Source organism: Schistocerca americana, chromosome 3 (genome assembly GCF_021461395.2).
Source record: "Schistocerca americana isolate TAMUIC-IGC-003095 chromosome 3, iqSchAmer2.1, whole genome shotgun sequence".
NCBI lineage: Eukaryota > Metazoa > Arthropoda > Insecta > Orthoptera > Acrididae > Schistocerca > Schistocerca americana.
The window spans coordinates 628737541-628756451 of NC_060121.1; the positions used below are offsets into that span (position 1 = coordinate 628737541).

General features: G+C 37.6%; 1 protein-coding gene across 1 annotated transcript in view; it reads right to left on the bottom strand.

Annotated features, from left to right (window-relative positions):
- Positions 1–1578: 1578 nt before the first annotated feature.
- LOC124605377 (protein RRP5 homolog) overlaps positions 1579–18911 on the bottom strand; it is a 180339-nt gene continuing 163006 nt past the window's right edge. The window contains exon 23 of the mRNA XM_047137012.1: positions 1579–1921. Coding sequence (XP_046992968.1) covers positions 1738–1921 — 184 coding nt within the window. The 3' untranslated portion in view covers positions 1579–1737. The remainder of the gene's footprint in view (positions 1922–18911) is intronic.

The window sequence follows — 18911 nt, forward strand, 5'->3', positions numbered from 1 at the left end:
ACAGAAGATAATTTTGAGGAATAGATGCATGAGATTTAACCTAAAAATGTGTAAACAAAAACAATACAGCATAACTGATGAAGCAATGAAAAAGTTCTGGGAGAAAAGATGACAGTGAAAATCCAACTTATTACTTGGAAGACTGAAGGTATATGGACTGATTCACTTCACTGAAGGTATATGGACTGATTCACTTGTTTCAATGAGTACATTTAAAGAAAGTAAAAAACAAAAAACCATGGGCCTTGCACTCCGATGGGTCCATACAAGCTTAATTTTGCACATAAACAATTCACTAAACTCGGCAATTAAGAATCTCTACAGGTTTTGCCTATTATCGACATTGAGACTAGCAAGATATCGGACCTTGCAATTACAAAACTTTCGTGAATGTTTTAATTTTAAGTTTGCAGTCAGATATCAAATGACAAAAGAAATATTCTTCTTAGTGATATCATTGCAAATTAACAATTTTCGGATTTTTTTCCTTAATGCGAAGTATGAAACCTTGATCCTTGCCAAATTTCATGATTCTAGATCCTCAGGAGGCACCCTACAGGTTTTGATGGATGCATTTGCAAGTATCAAAATATATGATGTAAATGACCTAACTTTTAATTTCATTGACTTAGAAGCGCAAATTTACTACACTGACAAGAGATCTTGGACCTTAGTATGTGATGTTAATTTGAATTTGACACACCAAATTTTTCGAGAGGAAAAGGGTCTTAACTGACGAATGGACAGACGGACAGCCAGATAACACGGGGGAAATAAAAAGAAAACCTTTGTGTCATATAATTTCGAATTTTCGGGTTTTTTTCTTTAGTTGTACCAGGAAACTATGCTTTTTGCATCATTTCATGTTTCCTAGTCAACAGGAAGTAACCTATAGATTTTGATGAGCGAGTTTGCAAGTATTAAAATACGTGACATAAATAGCCATATCTTTTGATTTCATTCACTTAGAATCTTAAACTTTTGCAGAAATTTCAGCCTGATACATCTATTCAGCTTGATACATCTATTCAGCTTGATACATCTACCCGTTCCTTAGAAAAAGGGTTCTTAACAGTTGGACAGACACAACAAAGTGATCCTACCAGGGTTTCGTTTTTACCGACTGAGATACAGAACCACAACAATATGAAAAGCTTAAGAATCACATACACTAAAGAATACTCCAGTACTTAAGGGAAATTAAACCATGTATTTTAATTACAGTGGTCAAGCTGTTTCAGGGGTAGGCTTTTTTAAGCCCTAATGAAACTCTGGCAATGGCCATAAACGGAAGGCTACTCTTTGGCTTGGTCACACAAACAAAAGCTCCAAAAGGAGGCAAGGAGATACAACGAACATTTTCCCCATCAAATATTACAAGAGGATGATCAGTGAAAGAGCAGTTGTGGTTGGCTGCCTACAGTAAAATGGCCATCTAAGTAAGATCAACATCATGTTGTTCTTAATATTTTTACATTTTGATTATTTTCCACTTCAGTTCCTGTTATCTTCAGTACCCAACTGCCCCTGTACAAATTATTACAACTTCACAAGTAACACTAAAATGAAGCATTCCAATTTGTCTATTCAATAAATATTTTATTCTGTTCATATAAAATCATTTTTAAACATTATCAGGAAACGTAAGCACGCAGGTACATAAAATGGTGACCAGTTTTGCACACTGGTTGCAATGTACACACACTTATTTCATGTGAAATGTAAAAAGTCACAATGCTAGTCTTTTGCTTCACTTTCACATGCAACTGTACTTGATTCAACATAGTCCAATGCCATCTGCCGAACTCGTTCAGCTCCTTCTGGTGTACCATGCTGTTCTTCAAACTGAAGAAACTTCTTGAAGAGCGCTTTCATTTTTCGAGCAGGGAGGTGTTGGGCAACAGCTCTTTCTAATACTTTCCTGTAAGAATGAAAAATTTGAGGCAGGTGTTACGAATATCAATATGATTAATGGAGTAAACATGCAGGGATTAAAATCTGCATATATATCACTTGAGGGGATCAGGATCATTCACATATTACTACAATGAAAAGAATTTAATATGAACTAATACTATGGTCGCAACAAAATGTTATGTAATTTTATATGTTTCTTTTTTCCTTTAACCATGGAAAAAAATCCTCTAACATTAAAATATTTTGCTTATTGGACAAATACCTACTTCTGCAGGCATGGCATCACTTGAATTTACTGGCCCTTTTTCTCTTTGTTGGACAAAAAGAGGTAAAGAACAGTTACTACTATTACTATGTTACTGCATGCCTTTGTATGTTGCCATTCTCGAAACGATCCAGTCAGATCTGTTGGTACATGTGGCATGTGGCAATGTTGCTGAATAGTGTGTTGGAATTTGTATATTTTGTGCCAAAACTGTTTAGTTTTTAATGCATATACTGTAGATTTGCTTTCTTACACAAAATGGTAGATAAACTGAAACAACAAACTGATATTTTGCTTAAAATAAAAACGGAGCTTGATGAAAAATGGAAGGTCACAACAGATATCTGCAAAGAGTTTACCTGGCATTGCTAAGACAGCACTGTTGATGAGAAATAAAAACAGAGACCAATTTAGGCAATGTTAGAACACAGCACATTCAAACCAGAGAGAAAAGTATGAAAATTTTAAACAATGTAAGAAAATTACATATGGCAAACAAAAAAGTCTGCTATGTTCACTGACTAGATTCTGAATCTGTATAAGCGACTTTTATGAGAAACATGTAGAGTTTCTATACTGCCCCCCCCCCCCTCCCCCATCAGCCCATGGAGACAGGACACCTTCCTTGTTTCTCCAACTGAGTAATTCCTGTCTGGTATACCCACAATGCAGGGGTAGACATCCTACATCCCACAGGCTGGAACGATAGGATGCCCGAGTCAGGCAGGAATACAGTCCTGTGGGGTATATCAGAGAACCCGTGCCCAGAGCTATGGGTAAAGAACTCAATGACAGCAAAGACAGAAAAAATGATTTAGTACAGTGAAGCTGGTGGAGTGGACAACTCATTCCCCTGTGGTAGTGCAGATGTAACCCACTGCCTCGAGGGATGGGAAGGGCTCCTCAAAGGCTAAGGGAGTAAACCCAGGAAGAAAATTCTTGTATATGTTAGGCCTAACAAGCAATTAGAGAAGAAACAGTTTTGTTGCTTTCACTACAAGTACAGTACTTGGACTGGACACACCAGATGACGACATCACTTCCAATGCCTTAGGAATTAATGACGGAGTCTGACGCTCATCCTGAGAAGGCAGTAAGAGATACCAACCACTGACTCAATAACCGGAGTGAACCTTATCAGGAAACCAAACTGCAAGTAAGAACCCTGAACATAATTACATTGATTGACGAAAGTAGTTAACTTGATGGAAAGGAGGAAGATATATGTGTTAGGAATAAGTGCGACAAAATGGAAGAGGATGAAATCAAAGGAACTGAGGAAAGTTTACAAGCTATAATGGCATGGCAACAGGAAGGAAGCAACTAATAGCGTTAGTTTGTGCTGCGTGAAGGTACTGAAGTTGTAACAAATATTGCATTTGTAGACAAAAGAATCATCAATGGCAGAGTGAAATTAGTCAATAAGAGTCTCACAATAATCTAGGTATATGTCCCGCATAGAAGATGTAATGATGGTGGGAAAGAAAAATTCCTTGAAATTTGGAGGACCAAGCACAAGAGGACAATTTGATGATAACAAGGGAGCTCAATGACCAAGCTGGAGCAGATATAGCAGACTATGAAGAGGTGTGGGGCCCGTCAGATTTGGGGACAAGAATACTGAAGGCAAGAACATCCTAGACTTCTGTGCCAGAAACAACACGATAATAATAAACACCTTCTTCAAAAGAAAAGACAGCCATAAAATAACTAGACGTAACTGGAATGGAAGATCTAAAACAATATTGATTATGTATTAACAGACAGACATATTGGAGAAAGTGTGAGAGAAGCCAAAGTTATTTTTAGTGAATATTTAGATAGTGATCACAGCCTACTAGCAGCAGACCTGAATTATAAGACTGCACGAACAACAAATACACACAAAGCACAAACAATAATAGACTGGAAAATAAGATATGAGGCAAATAAGAAACATTTCTACATCTTATAAAGCAAAAGTTGCCAAGGAATGAAACACAAAAGTGCAGAGAGTAGATAAATTAGTCCAAAACATCATTAATGGATTGTGGCAAAACAAGAGGAAAAGTAAACTCTACTATTACAGATCACAATACAGCTAAGAGAGATAAGGATGTTGAGAAGCAAAAAGAAATGCAAGATATTATTCATTAAGAGAATTGTGAAGGAAGAGAAGGATAAGAGTTTGGAAGCATTCACACAAACAACTAGAAAAAGACCCTAACGGGAATTAAAAAATGCTGTATGGAATACTGAAGAATGGGAGATCAGAGAAGCTATTAAGGCATGAAATTGTGATCCACGAGGTAGAAAAAATAAGACAGGAAACAAAAGACTCTTTTGACAAGTTGTCAAATGGCAACGAAGAAGAAAAGGCTGTAAAGAAAAAACCTCAGGGACCAGGAGAAGGAGAAAAACCGATTACATCTTTAGAAACAGAAAATGCCATGAAATTTATGGGGATGTACAAGGTCAAATAAGTAAAATGACAAGGCCAATAGAAATCCTTAGATAACACAGGAGACGAAAGCAGAAAATATAAAAATTCAATAAATGAAGCATGTGAAAGACAATACAAACGTCTAAAAAATGAGATCGACAGGAAGTAGATAATGGATATGCAGGAATGGCTAGAGGACAAACGTAAGCTTTAGTAGCATATATCACTAGGGGAAAAATATCACTTACAAGAAAATTAAAGAGGTCTTTGGAAAAAGAGAACCGGCTGTATAAATATATAGAGCTCAGATGAAAAACAAGTCATAAGCAAAGAAAGGAAAGTTGAAAGAGTACTTAGAGGGTCAGTCCTACGCAAAGAAAGGAAAGCTGAAAGAGTATATACAGGGTACACACAGGGGAGATTTACTTGATGGCATTATTATACAAATGGAAGACAATGTAGATGAAGATGAGGTGGGAGTTGTGATACTGCTACAAGAATTTGACAGAGTCCTGAAAGACCTCAGTCAAAACTGGGTCCTGGGAGTAGATGACATTCCGTTGGAACTACTGATAGCCTTGGGAGAACCAGCCCTGACAAAACTATTTCTTCTGGTGTGCAAGATGTATGATACAGGCAAAATACCTTCAGATTTCAAGAAGAATATAATAATTCCAATTCCAAAGAAAGCAAGTGCTGACAGGTGTGAATATTACTGAACTATCAGCTTAATAAGTCACAGTTGCAAAATACTAACACGAATTCTTTACAGAAGAATGGAAAAACTGGTAGAAACCAACCTCAGTGAAGACCTGTTTGGATTCTGGAGAAAGATAGGAACACATGAGGCAATACTGATCCTATGACTTATCTTGGAAGATATGTGAAGGATAGGCTGCCTTGTTGTTTTCCTGCCTGCAAGGACACACACACTTAATGGCAACTTTTGGAGAATTGAAGCTTTCGACAATGTTGACTGGAATACTCTCTTTGAAATTCTGAAGGTAGCAGGGGTAAAATAACCAGGGCCATGAAACTGAAACAGTGGTTCAGAAGGGTGTGAGACAGTGTTGTAGCCCACCCCTGATGTTACTCAATCCGTATGCTGAGCAAGCAGTAAACGAAACCAAAGAAAAATTTGGAGTAGGAATTACAGTTCACAAAGAAGAAATAAAAACCTTGAGGTTTGCCAATGACATCATAATTCTGTCAGATACAGTGAAGGACTTGGAAGAGCAGTTGAGCAGAGTGGACAGTGTTTTGAAAGGACAATCTAAGATGACCAATACAAGCAAAACAAAGATAATGGAATGTAATCAAATTAAAACAGGTGATGCTGACAGAATTACATTAGGAAAAGAGACACTTAAAGCAGTAAATGAGTTTTGCGATTTGGGCAGAAAAATAACTAATGATGGCCAAAGTAGAGAAGATATAAAATGTAGACAGGCAATGGCATGAAAATGGTTTTGAAGAAGAGAAATTTGTTACAACTGAATACATATTTAAGTGTCAGGAAGTGTTTTCTAAAAGTACTTGTATGGAGTGTACCCAATTATGGAAGTGAAAATTAGATGATAAAAAGTTTAAAAAAGAGGAGTACAGAAGTTTTGAAATGTGGTACAACAGAAGAAGGCTGAAGATCAGAGTCATAGATGATGAAACTAAAGAGGAAGTACTGAACAGAAATGGGCAGAAAACAAATTTGTGGTACAATGTGACCACAAAAAGGGATCAATTGATGGACACATTATGAAAAATCACCGGATCGCTAATTTAGTACTGGAGGGGAGTGTGATGATAAAAATTGTAGATGGAGACAGAGAGATCAATACTGTATGAACATTCAGAAGGACAAAAGTTGCAGTAGGTGTTGTACATTGTTGATTCCAGGTCACAATTGAAGAGTAACTCACCAGTTTTAGATAAGCACATGTGTGTATACTGGCTTGTAGTTTTCTTGCTTGCAGTCTCACAAACGCCAAATGGCGACTCCTGAGCATACAGCATTTTGTATTCTGCAGTAATTTCACTTCAATGTGTGTTTTGTTTAAAGTTTAATTTTGATCCCCTGTGTGGCAAAAACCTCTGTCAATGATATAGTTATTGGGAACAACTGGATGTGTGTGTAAAGGGAAAAGCATGGGATTTCTAGAAGTGTCTGAAGAAGATGCTAATCATGTCAGAGTATCTTACCTTCACAGTCCTAAGAAGTCTGTTTGAAAAGCAAGTCTTGAACTTCAATTGCCAAAGTCAACAGTGTGGACGGTTTTAAAAAAAATGATTACACGTGAATTCTTACTGGTTACAGTTGGTACACGCATTAAAGACAGATGACTATGGTGTATGTTATGGCTTTGCAATTGAAGTTTTGCAACAGAAAGATGATTTTTCTGACCAAGTAGTGTTTAGGAATGAGGCAACTTTTCATCTCAGTGGGAAGGTAAATATGTAAATACCCATAATGTTTGCATCTGGGTGTAAGAACACCATCATTAAACTGTTGTTGTTGTGGTCTTCAGTCCTGAGACTGGTCTGATGCAGCTCTCCATGCTACTCTATCCTGTGCAAGCTTTTTCATCTCCCAGTACCTACTGCAACCTACATCCTTCTGAATCTGCTTCGTGTATTCATCTCTTGGTCTCCCTCTACGATTTTTACCCTCCACGCTGCCCTCCAATACTAAGTTGGTGATCCCTTGATGCCTCAGAACATGTCCTACCAACCGATCCCTTCTTCTGGTCAAGTTGTGCCACAAACTTCTCTTCTCCCCAATCCTGTTCAATACTTCCTCATTAGTTATGTGATCTACCCATCTAATCTTCAGCATTCTTCTGTAGCACCACATTTCGAAAGCTTCTATTCTCTTCTTGTCCAAACTATTTATCGTCCATGTTTCACTTCCATACATGGCTACACTCCATACGAATACTTTCAGAAATGACTTCCTGACACTTAAATCAATACTGGATGTTAACAAATTTCTCTTCTTCAGAAACGCTTTCCTTGCCATTGCCAGCCTACATTTAAACTGTGCAATATAAAAGAGTTTTCACAAAGTTAAACGTTTTCTGCCTGTGTCCTGATGCCAAAAGACACCCCCCCCCCCCCCTCGCTGAAGCAAAAACCCCATAACAGGAGGTATCTGTTGCAAGAATGGAGGAGGAGGAGGATATTAGTGTTTAACGTCCCGTTGACAACGAGGTCATTAGAGACGGAGCGCAAGCTCGGGTGAGTGAAGGATGGGGAAGGAAATCGGCCGTGCCCTTTCAAAGGTACCATCCCAGCATTTGCCTGAAGCGATTTAGGGAAATCACGGAAAACCTAAATCAGGATGGTCGGAGACGGGATTGAACCGTCGTCCTCCCGAATGTGCAAGAATGGCTCTTTCCCTTATGGGAGGTGAACCTGAAAGTTTTATCTGGCCACAACCTACCGCCCTTCGTCATTGGCATCTTTTTGTATGAGAGTGGTTGAGCATTGAAGTTCCTGACTGTTTGATTGGTTGTAAAGATCAATACAATAGAGCTCTATCTGACGGCCTAGGACAGTATTCTGACAAGCAAGATATGAGAGTCTCTGCATAAATTAGGGGTTTCAAGTTTTCAAATTTAAAGGATCCAACTGCTGTACCAAAACTGTAAATACAGTGTACAATTAGGAAATGGTAGATCAGGATGGTTTCTTGCATTTACATCATAGGTGCAATAATTAAGAAATTAAAGCTGAGAATTTGTAGCTTTAAATGCGTTAGTCTTTGCACATGATGTTATATCTGTGGAGAGAAAAAGGAAAAAAGTTCAGAGGAAATTAGCTTGCCAGAAAAACAAATATAATGAGTAAAAGTTAATGTTGTGACGAAGCAAGCTGGGATATATTTTAATTCCCCTCTTGTTTTGCCATCTGTCTTCTCAAAATTCATTTTTTCACTTTAGCTACTTACCATTAACATACATGAATATAATCTGCATTTTCATAAAAGAGAAAGGTTGGCCCTCAGTTTTAAAGACTGTAACACCAGACCTAATTTTGTGCTTAGTTTTATTTATGTTAATGATTTTCTAATTTATTTTGACTCACACTAGTCAGTAACTTTCATTACAGGGCGAAATCAGTGATTGTTTCATCATTTAAATTCTACTGTTGACATATAAACAAATATAGATTCAGCACTAACTATAAACATTTGGAAGACGAAATACTAGTCATCTTAAAGTATCTATTCGGCACTATTCGAAAACATGTTAGCCAAGCCAGCCCTTAATTAATTCCAAAGTAATTAACAGTTTTGTCCGAAGTATTGTTTGTGGACTTATATTTGTGAATTTCATGATTTAAACAAATAATTTGGCCTAAATCTTGCAGTAGAAGAAACTGTAAAAATACACAGTTTTTCGATGTATTCAGTTAATTTAATGAGTTAGGTTTTAATTGTAATTTCTGTAAATTTAACTTTGAACAATGTGTAGTTTTAGTAGCTATTATTGTGATGATATATAGGAGCCCGATTTTTGGTCACAAAACAGTCAGCCCATGGCCGTGTTTCAGACGAGGAACCTGTGCTTAGAACAACAACAATGTATAAACTTAACAGTGAAATGAGTGTTACACCAATAGGCCGTGTGTTAAAGCAATGACAGTGACTGTTCAATTTATTTAAAGGACTGTGAACTATGTGGTTATGTTTTTACTGTTCGAAGATGTTCAACAGAAAACTATTGTCGCAGTATGTGGAGGTTCACCTGCAAACTATTAATGAGGCTTACCGAAAGTTTAAACAATAGTGCACTGGCCATAAATATATAACTGTGTATTATTGGGGGGGGGGGGGGGGGGGGGGGTTGGTGCAAAAAGTGAAAGTAAAAGACTGTGAACCGTAACTGCGCATCTGTCAGCTACATTATTTACTGTAGCCAGTGTCCAAATTACAAACCCCATTTTTCAGCCAGTGAAGCAAGGCAGTATGTCAACACAGAGGGCAACAACTGAAATAAACAAAGTAGGCAAACTGCTACAAATGGAATGAGACCTGCTGGAAATCCCGTAAGAATATGGCTAGACCAAATAAATGAAGGCTTGCTTCAGAAAGGAATAAAACTGCAAGATGTAGAAAGAGATGAAGCTTATAATTATGGGAACAGATGGAGGCATCTTGTCCACTAACGTCTTACATGGCTCATTGGAAGGATACGATGATGATGATGATATTATTATTCTTTCTTTCTTTTCTCAGACGTTATGTCTGGTCAAAAATGGAAAGTGACGCAGACCTTGATCAAGTGCAACTTCCTTTTAACTGTACAGTATGTGTTACGTTGCATTTAGGAACTTTTGGGTAATTGAACATGTTTCCAGAATGAGATTTTCACTCTGCAGCGGAGTGTGCGCTAATATGAAACTTCCTGGCAGATTAAAACTGTGTGCCCGACCGAGACTCGGTCAGGCACACAGTTTTAATCTGCCAGGAAGTTTCAATTGAACATGTATCAATAATTACAGATTTCTGTAGTTGTATATATACATTTGGATGTAGCTGTATTGTGTTGATGTACTGGTGGATATTGTGTGGTATGACTCCTGTAGCTGATAGTATAATCGGTATAATGTCAACTTTATCCTGATGCACAAGTCCTTGACTTCCTCAGCCAGTTGGATGTATTTTTCAATTTTTTCTCCTGTTTTCTTTTGTATATTTGTTGTATTGGGTATGGATATTTCGATTAGTTGTGTTAATTTCTTCTTTTTATTGGTGAGTATGATGTCAGGTTTGTTATGTGGTGTTGTTTTATCTGTTATAATGGTTCTGTTCCAGTATAATTTGTATTCATCATTCTCCAGTACATTTTGTGGTGCATACTTGTATGTGGGAACGTGTTGTTTTATAAGTTTATGTTGTAAGGCAAGCTGTTGATGTATTATTTTTGCTACATTGTCATGTCTTCTGGGGGTATTCTGTATTTGCTGGTATTGTACACCCGCTTGTGATGTGATCTACCGTTTCCATTTGTTGTTTGCAAAGTCTGCATTTTTCTGTTGTGGTATTGTGATCTTTAATAATATGCTTACTGTAATATCTGGTGTTTATTGTTTGATCCTGTATTGCAATCATGAATCCTTCCGTCTCACTGTATATATTGCCTCTTCTTAGCCATGTGTTGGATGCGTCTTGATCGATATGTGGCTGTGTTAGATGACACGGGTGCTTGCCATGTAGTGTTTTCTTTTTCCAATTTACTTTCTTCGTATCTGTTGATGTTATGTGATCTAAAGGGTTGTAGAAGTGGTTATGAAATTGCAGTGGTGTAGCCGATGTATTTATATGAGTGATTGCTTTGTGTATTTTGCTAGTTTCTGCTCGTTCTAGTAAGAATTTTCTTAAATTGTCTACCTGTCCATAATGTAGATTTTTTATGTCGATAAATCCCCTTCCTCCTTCCTTTCTGCTTAATGTGAATCTTTCAGTTGCTGAATGTGTGTGATGTATTCTATATTTGTGGCATTATGATCGTGTAAGTGTATTGAGTGCTTCTAAGTCTGTGTTACTCCATTTCACTACTCCAAATGAGTAGGTCAGTATTGGTATAGCATAAGTATTTATAGCTTTTGTCTTGTTTCTTGCTGTTAATTCTGTTTTCAGTATTTTTGTTAGTCTTTGTCTATATTTTTCTTTTAGTTCTTCTTTAATATTTGTATTATCTATTCCTATTTTTTGTCTGTATCCTAGATATTTATAGGCATCTGTTTTTTCCATCGCTTCTATGCAGTCGCTGTGGTTATCCAATACGTAATCTTCTTGTTTAGTGTGTTTTCCCTTGACAATGCTATTTTTCTTACATTTGTCTGTTCCAAAAGCCATATTTATATCATTGCTGAATACTTCTGTTATCTTTAGTAATTGGTTGAGTTGTTGATTTGTTGCTGCCAGTAGTTTTAAATCATCCATGTATAGTAAATGTGTGATTTTGTGTGGGTATGTTCCAGTAATATTGTATCCATAATTTGTATTATTTAGCATGTTGGATAGTGGGTTCAGAGCAAGGCAGAACCATAAAGGACTTAATGAGTCTCCTTGGTATATTCCACACTTAATCTGTATTGGCTGTGATGTGATATTATTTGAATTTGTTTGGATATTAAGTGTGGTTTTCCAATTTTTCATTACTATGTTTAGGAACTGTATCAATTTAGGATCTATTTTGTATATTTCCAATATTTGTAGTAACCATGAGGGGGGACACTATCAAATGCTTTTTGGTAATCAATGTATGCGTAGTTTAGTTTTAGCTTGATATGTCACCTCTGCATCTATTATCAGTTGCTCTTTACATCCTCGTGCTCCTTTGCAACAGCGTTTTTGTTCTTCATTTATAATTTTGATCTGTGTTGTATGTGTCATTAATTTCTGTGTAATGACTGAAGTTAATATTTTGTATATTGTTGGTAGGTATGTTATGGGGCGATATTTAGCTGGGTTTGCTGTGTCTGCTTGATCTTTAGGTTTCAGATAAGTTATTCCATGTGTAAGTGTATCAGGGAATGTGTATGGGTCTGCAATGTAACTGTTAAATAGTTTAGTTAGATGTGAATGTGTTGGGGTGAACTTCTTTAGCCAGAAATTTGCTATTTTATCTTTTCCAGGGCATTTCCAATTGTGAGTAGAATTAATTGCTTGGGTGACTTCATGTTGCAAAATTATCACTTCAGGCATTTGTGGTATCATCTTGTATGTATCTGTTTCTGCTTGTATCCACCATGCAAGCCTGTTATGTTGTACCGGGTTTGACCATATGTTGCTCCAGAAGTGTTCCATGTCTGTTATGTTTGGTGGATTGTCTATTTTAATGCGTGTGTTATCTATTGTCTGGTAAAATTTCTTTTGGTTTGTGTTGAATGTTTGGTTTTGTTTCCTTCTATTTTCACTTTTTTTTGTATCTTCTAAGTTGTTTGGCCAATGCTTGTAATTTCTGCTTCTTTTCATCTAATTGCTCTATCGCTTCTTGTTGTGAGATTTTACCTAACCTTTTTCGCTTTTTTTCTGACATTTCATTTCCTATAAATTGTGTTAGCTGTCCGATGTCTTTTCTCAGTTTTTCTATTCTGATCTGTAGCCTGTGTTGCCATGCTGGTTTTGTGGGTTTCTTCTGTGTGGTGGTTGGTTCTGATCTCTGCCTAGTGTGTATATTTAGTGTAGTGAGTGTTCCTACATAAACCAGTAGTTGTAACTCTTCCATAGTTGTGTTTTCATTTATTTTGTTGTGTATGATTGTGTTGATAGTTTTTATTGTTTTGTTTCGACTTGTGGGTTATTTGGTGGTCTATGCAAGAATGGTCTAAGGTCTGTATTTGTGCCTTTGTATTCTATATATGTCAGCTGAAATTTTTCTTCTATATCTAACATGTGTGTTACTTCGAGTTCTATTTGTGCTTGTTCTGGTGGCTGTTTTAAGATTTCGTTTTCCTCTGTTTGTTTAATTGATGCGTGTTGTTCTTTGTTTTCTCTGGGATGTTTGAGTCCCTTACTGTATTTTCTTCTTCTTCTGATGGCACATTATTTTGTTCCAGTATTTTTTGTACTTGTTGTAGATGTTTTCTAATTCTGACTGGGGTATCGTGTTATTTTTGATTATTACACGGATCTGATCAGCTAGTCGTCGTTCTGTTAAAAATTTTAATTCTGGGTATCTGATAATAAATGTTGTTTATACTTGTGATCTGTATCCAGTTGTGTTGGTTCCTATGTTTGTCGCTTGGTAATAACAGAACATGAGGTGTCGATTAACTTCATCTGATCATCTTATCCTCTGTCTCTGTTTTCCTTCTAGGGTGGTTGCAGGAAGCATATCCTGCAAAACACCTCTATTTGGATTTAAATCATTTTCCAGTTGGCTAGCAGTGTCGTTACCATTGTGGGCGGGCACAGGGTTCAAACGTCGTCCCCGACCATGACGGCACTTGTCCGAGGCTTCTTTAGTTCTGTCCTGAACCAACTAATCACACTAAAAGGGGGGTTAGCCCTAATAGTGGTTTGTTCTTTTCATCGCCTTTTACGACTGGCAGAACATACCGGAGGCCTATTCTTTTCCCGGGCCTCCACGGGGTTTATTATTATTATTATTATTATTATTATTATCATCTGGGAAATCAAGATTGGAGTGAGATTGTAAAAGAAGATCGAATGAAACTGCCACCTGTGTGAAAGGTTACATCATGGTACTACTAAAAATTACACAAGTGAGGGTGATGTGTCTATGTGTCCAAACTTAGGGTCCATTGATCACATATTTTTTGAAACAGGTCACACAGATATTGTGTGTGTGTCTATTCATTCCAAAATAACAATGAAAACAATCAATATTTGAGAAAATAATTTAACTGGATGGATTAAAAAATCTACTCATCAAATGGTGGCAGAACACACACAAAAGAAATTTATATTTAGGAAAGCTTTTGCAGCCAGTGGCTCCTCCTTCAGGCGGAAGGGCTGAAGGGAAAGGAAGAGGGGTGAAGGAAAAGGACTGGGAAGGTCTAGAAAAAGACACAGATTTTTGGAAAATCACCCAAAACTGAGGATCAGGGGAGACTTACCAGACAGGATGAGAAGGAAAGACTGATTGTTGGTGACTGCATCGTACGAGATTTGAAAACCTTCTGCACCCATCTCCCTACCCTATGGCTCCCACCACTGTGAGTGTCCCTGCTGCAAGACGTGCCCTATGCAACCTCCTACCACCACCAATACCAGCCCTGTGACTCGAGAAACATATATTTTCAAAGGGACAGCCACCTGTGAAACGACATGTGTCGTATACCAGCTGTTATGTAAACACCATTCGGCATTTAAGGCAATGGCCTTGCCGCAGTGGATACACCGGTTCCTGTGAGATCACCGAAGTTAAGCGCCATCGGGCGTGGCCGGAACTTGGATGGGTGACCATCCAGCGGCCATGCACTGTTGCCGTTTTTCGGGGTGCACTCAGCCTCGTGATGCCAATTGAGGAGCTACTCAACCAAATAGTAGCGGCTCCGGTCAAAGAAAACCATCATAACGACTGGGAGAGCGGTGTGCTGACCACACACCCCTCCTACCTGCATCCTCAACTGAGGATGACACGGCGGTCGTATGGTCCCGATGGGCCACTTGTGGCCTGAAGACGGAGTGCTTTATTCGGCCTTTACATTGGCATGAGTACCACCAAATTATCAACTAGGGTAAATGGGCATAGGCAGAGAGAGTATACTGGCAACACACAATATGCTGTGGCAGAGCAATATCCTGTGGCAGAGCATGCTCTACAACATAACACTCAGGACCTCGTTGCCTGTTTCACCACATGCGCCATCTGGATTCTTCCACCACGCACAGTTTCTCAGAACTCTGAAGGTGAGAAATTGCTCTATATGTCCTTGGTTCTCACCACCCACCTGACCTTAATTTACATTAATTTCTTCTGTCTCAGCATTTCTTCACTCTGAATAGTCTTTTCTTAACTCTGCTTTAGTTTTAAACATCTCTCATTGTCTTACTGCTCTATTTTTCATCGCCTCCCTCCCACCTCTGTTCATACAATGAAATTAGCTTTTCACTCCAGAAATTAGCTTTTCACTCTTATTAACTCATGCATGACGTTCAAGCAGTAACTGCTGTCTTGCATATTACCCCGTTCTCCACCTTTGAGGTATCAGGTTTTCAAATCTCATACGATGCAGTCGCAACAATGTCTTTCCTTCTCAACCCATCTAGTAAGTCTCCCCTGATCCGCAGTTCTGGGTGACTTTCCCAGAATCTACCCCTTTTCGTAGACCTCTCCTGGCCTGTTCCTTCGCTCCTCTTCCTTCCCCTTCAACCCTTCTGCCTGAAGAGGGTGCCACTTGCTCCAAAATCTTGCCTAATTACAAATTACTCTAAGATAGAGATGAAAAGGAACCTTAAAAAAGCTAATGTTTTTTATTTATTCTGAAAGCACATTCATTTATTTTCTAATTTTATGTACATAAATTGCTTTCGGGAGGCATTCATACATGTAGCATTTGGTGCATAAACTTAAGCAAGAAAAGGTTATCTTAAAAAAGCAGAACTCTCTCTCTCTCCCTCCCCCCCCCCCCCCCTCCCTCACAAAATGCACTATTAAATACTTCTTTATTTGTCAATATGATAACTTCATTCTACGGCCAACAATCTAATGTAATGCATTGCCTCTGTGCTAAATAGACACAGATCAGTCTTCTACCATAAGGTTCACTATTGCAAAGCAAAGGAATCTTAAAGCTGGGCCAAATAACTCATAAGGATACACAGCTTTAAATTTCTTTTGACAAAAGCTATCTTTTTCCTATAACAAGCTTGTATTTTAATTTATGATTTATCTGAAACCAAGTCAGAATTCCTTCATCAAAGCATCCCAGGTTCCTCAATTCAATCTCAAATTTTATTAAGGTGTATTTCATTAATCTTCTTCACTTTCTTTATGGTATCAAGAAAGTCTTTAACAGTTATTATTTCAACAGCCAGCTTGAAACTGTAGCAACCAGATTTATATATTAAACAAAATGGAATACACATATATCATGATCTACAGTTTCGTGATCTTCACTGAGTCACGCATTAATTTCAACTAGACTTCTAATGTATGTGACCATAAATCAGTTTGTATTTATCCATGGTAATATGGCTACATAGCCTTGATGCTAATAAAGCCCTATATGATGTACAACATATGTTATGTTTAGTATAATTTTTCTTTACAAATATATTAGAGTTGCGATTGTTGGACTCGCTGTTCCAAGGATATTACAAATAAGACATTTAACTACAGAACATCTTTGTAATAAAACTTGAAGACATGATATACCAGCACATCCTTGGAAAAGATGTTTGGCTCATTTTCGATGCAGCTCTTTTCATTTACGTATCTTAAAGGGAAATTGAATCTTTTGGGAAAGAAAGGAATTCTCAAGCAATTGGCTTTGCCTGCAGTATGGGACCAACTCTGGCATTTGCCTACACTGAAAATTAGAAGCCACAGAAAATAATTTTGAAGATTACCGGCAGATGGATTTGAACCACCTCACCTCCAAATACAAGGATTGCTAGCTCAGTGCCTCAATGCCAGTCAGTGGAGAAACTGGAAAAAACTGATTCTTGTACACTGTTTCAAAATAAAGTAAAATGCATCACAAGAAAAGACAGAATTCTGATACTGCAAGATTTTCCTTGAATTATGCATGTTTGATTATGTGATAGTCCATAAATGCATACATATTTTAAGATTTAGTTGTACTGGAGTTCCTGGCTTCAATTACTATAACATTACAAAATCGTAAACAGTATTTGGCCAAAGGGGGGTGGGGGGTAGGGGGGGTGGGGGGTGGGGGGGGGGGGCACTGAGGGTGCAGTTGGCTCGGAGGAACTGAAGCAGCATGCTGAAAAAATCTTTTACAAATGAAGGAACAGGCAAACTATAGAATGCGCTGTCATCACATAATCAATTACTCATTCTGCTCTTCACAAACTTCATCCTATCATGCAGTATCGATTCCATTTCCATAACAGTACCGCCGGGTGACCAGATTTGGGGGGGGGGGGGGGGGGGGGGGGGAGAGTGTATTTTGCCATTTGGGCTACTAATGACAGAATTCTGATCAGTTGGTTTAAAGAAATGAGGAGTGTCATTTCAACATGTATTGAATGCAGCCAAGGTCAAAATACAGTTTGATGTGTTTTCACCCCAACTGTGATATGCTCTTTAACACTATTGGATCCAATCAGGCCATTTTGTATTGTTAATCTTCGTTGATCCATTACTGCATCAAGAATTTCATATTGTTTTCCATAGCAATTTAGTGTTGAAAAACATGAATTGGATCAAATCATATAATGTATTTTGCAGCCGATGATTCAAAAAGTATCATGTTGAGGGCAAGTCTCCCAACCTTCATGCAGTTGGAAATGATTTCTATCATGACCAGAAAGACAACCCAAAAATTCCAGTCATGACATATAGCTTGATACTTGTGTGTAATGAAAACAAAACAAAATTCCAATGTGTAATGTTTGCCTACTCCACTAATACCTCTTTCAGCTTTTTGCTAGACAGAATCTGAAGGAGGTCTTTACTCATCAGATGATGTATTTCACAAACAGCAATCTCTGGGATAATATGATCTTTAAAATGTTTACTTACTTATTAAAAGCTATGTGGCTCTAGATTGTAACAAAATCTCTCCCACAATCAATTTTGTTAGCTGTTTCATTGTTCACATTGATTACATTATTACCACACCACAATAAATAATGTCTGCAAACTATTTGGCTGCTTGAATTGATGTCTTTTGTTTGATGAAAAATAGTTTACTTTCTGTGAAATTCATCTTTACCACGGACTTTAGGTTTCTTCTGTATTACATAGCAACTCTTTGATTTCACTTCATTCCTCTTTACACCAACCGATATGTTAAAGATATTTATTAACCAGTCAAATTAGGATCTTTCTACAGTCATTTCTCTGACTGGTAAATGTCCATGTTAAAATTTAAAATTAATCCTTTATTAGATATTCTGTAAGGCAGTCAGTGACATTACATTACCATCCATTCTTGAAGAGACAATGTTCATTTGTAAGTTTCCAAAATGGATGCAATTTGTTGGTGGCTTAAATAATAAACTAGAGATCCTCTCTCCATCAAAAGGTTTATGCTTTATACTTTAGTAAGAGTTATGGATAGATTTAGTCTTCCAAAATAATCAAAAGCCCTGGTCCATCAGCAAAAATGACCAAACAAGCAGTTCCCTGCGGTAGTACATTGTTATTCTAAATTGTTTATTTGTGCCCAACCACTTGCATTAAGAGCCACTTTTTGCAGCAATGAAGGGCACACAATAAAGCTTGCAGGAAAGCAACTAAACTTACCTGTACATTTCCTCACTTTGACATCCTTCTGCCTGATTGAGAAGCATTATACAACACAAAAATGGTATAGGTAGTGGATTGTGCACCTTACCAGTGTATCAACCCCATATCATAATGCTTTACATGTTGAGTGAAGAGCATATCATGTGAGGTCTGTGGAGTTCAGTTTAGGCTCAGATTTTGGAAAGCAACAGCTTGATATCCATGATAACGTAATGGCAGGTAATAAATTCTTCCTGAATGTTCAGTTGAGACATTGCCAATGCCACGATAAATGAAAAATATGTTTGTGGATAGGATTGATTACATATTTCAATGCAAAACCAATGTAAGAAGAGTTGTAAGTAAGATAGTTGGCACAAGAAGGTCCCTCCCCCCAATTATGTCTATGGTATAAAAT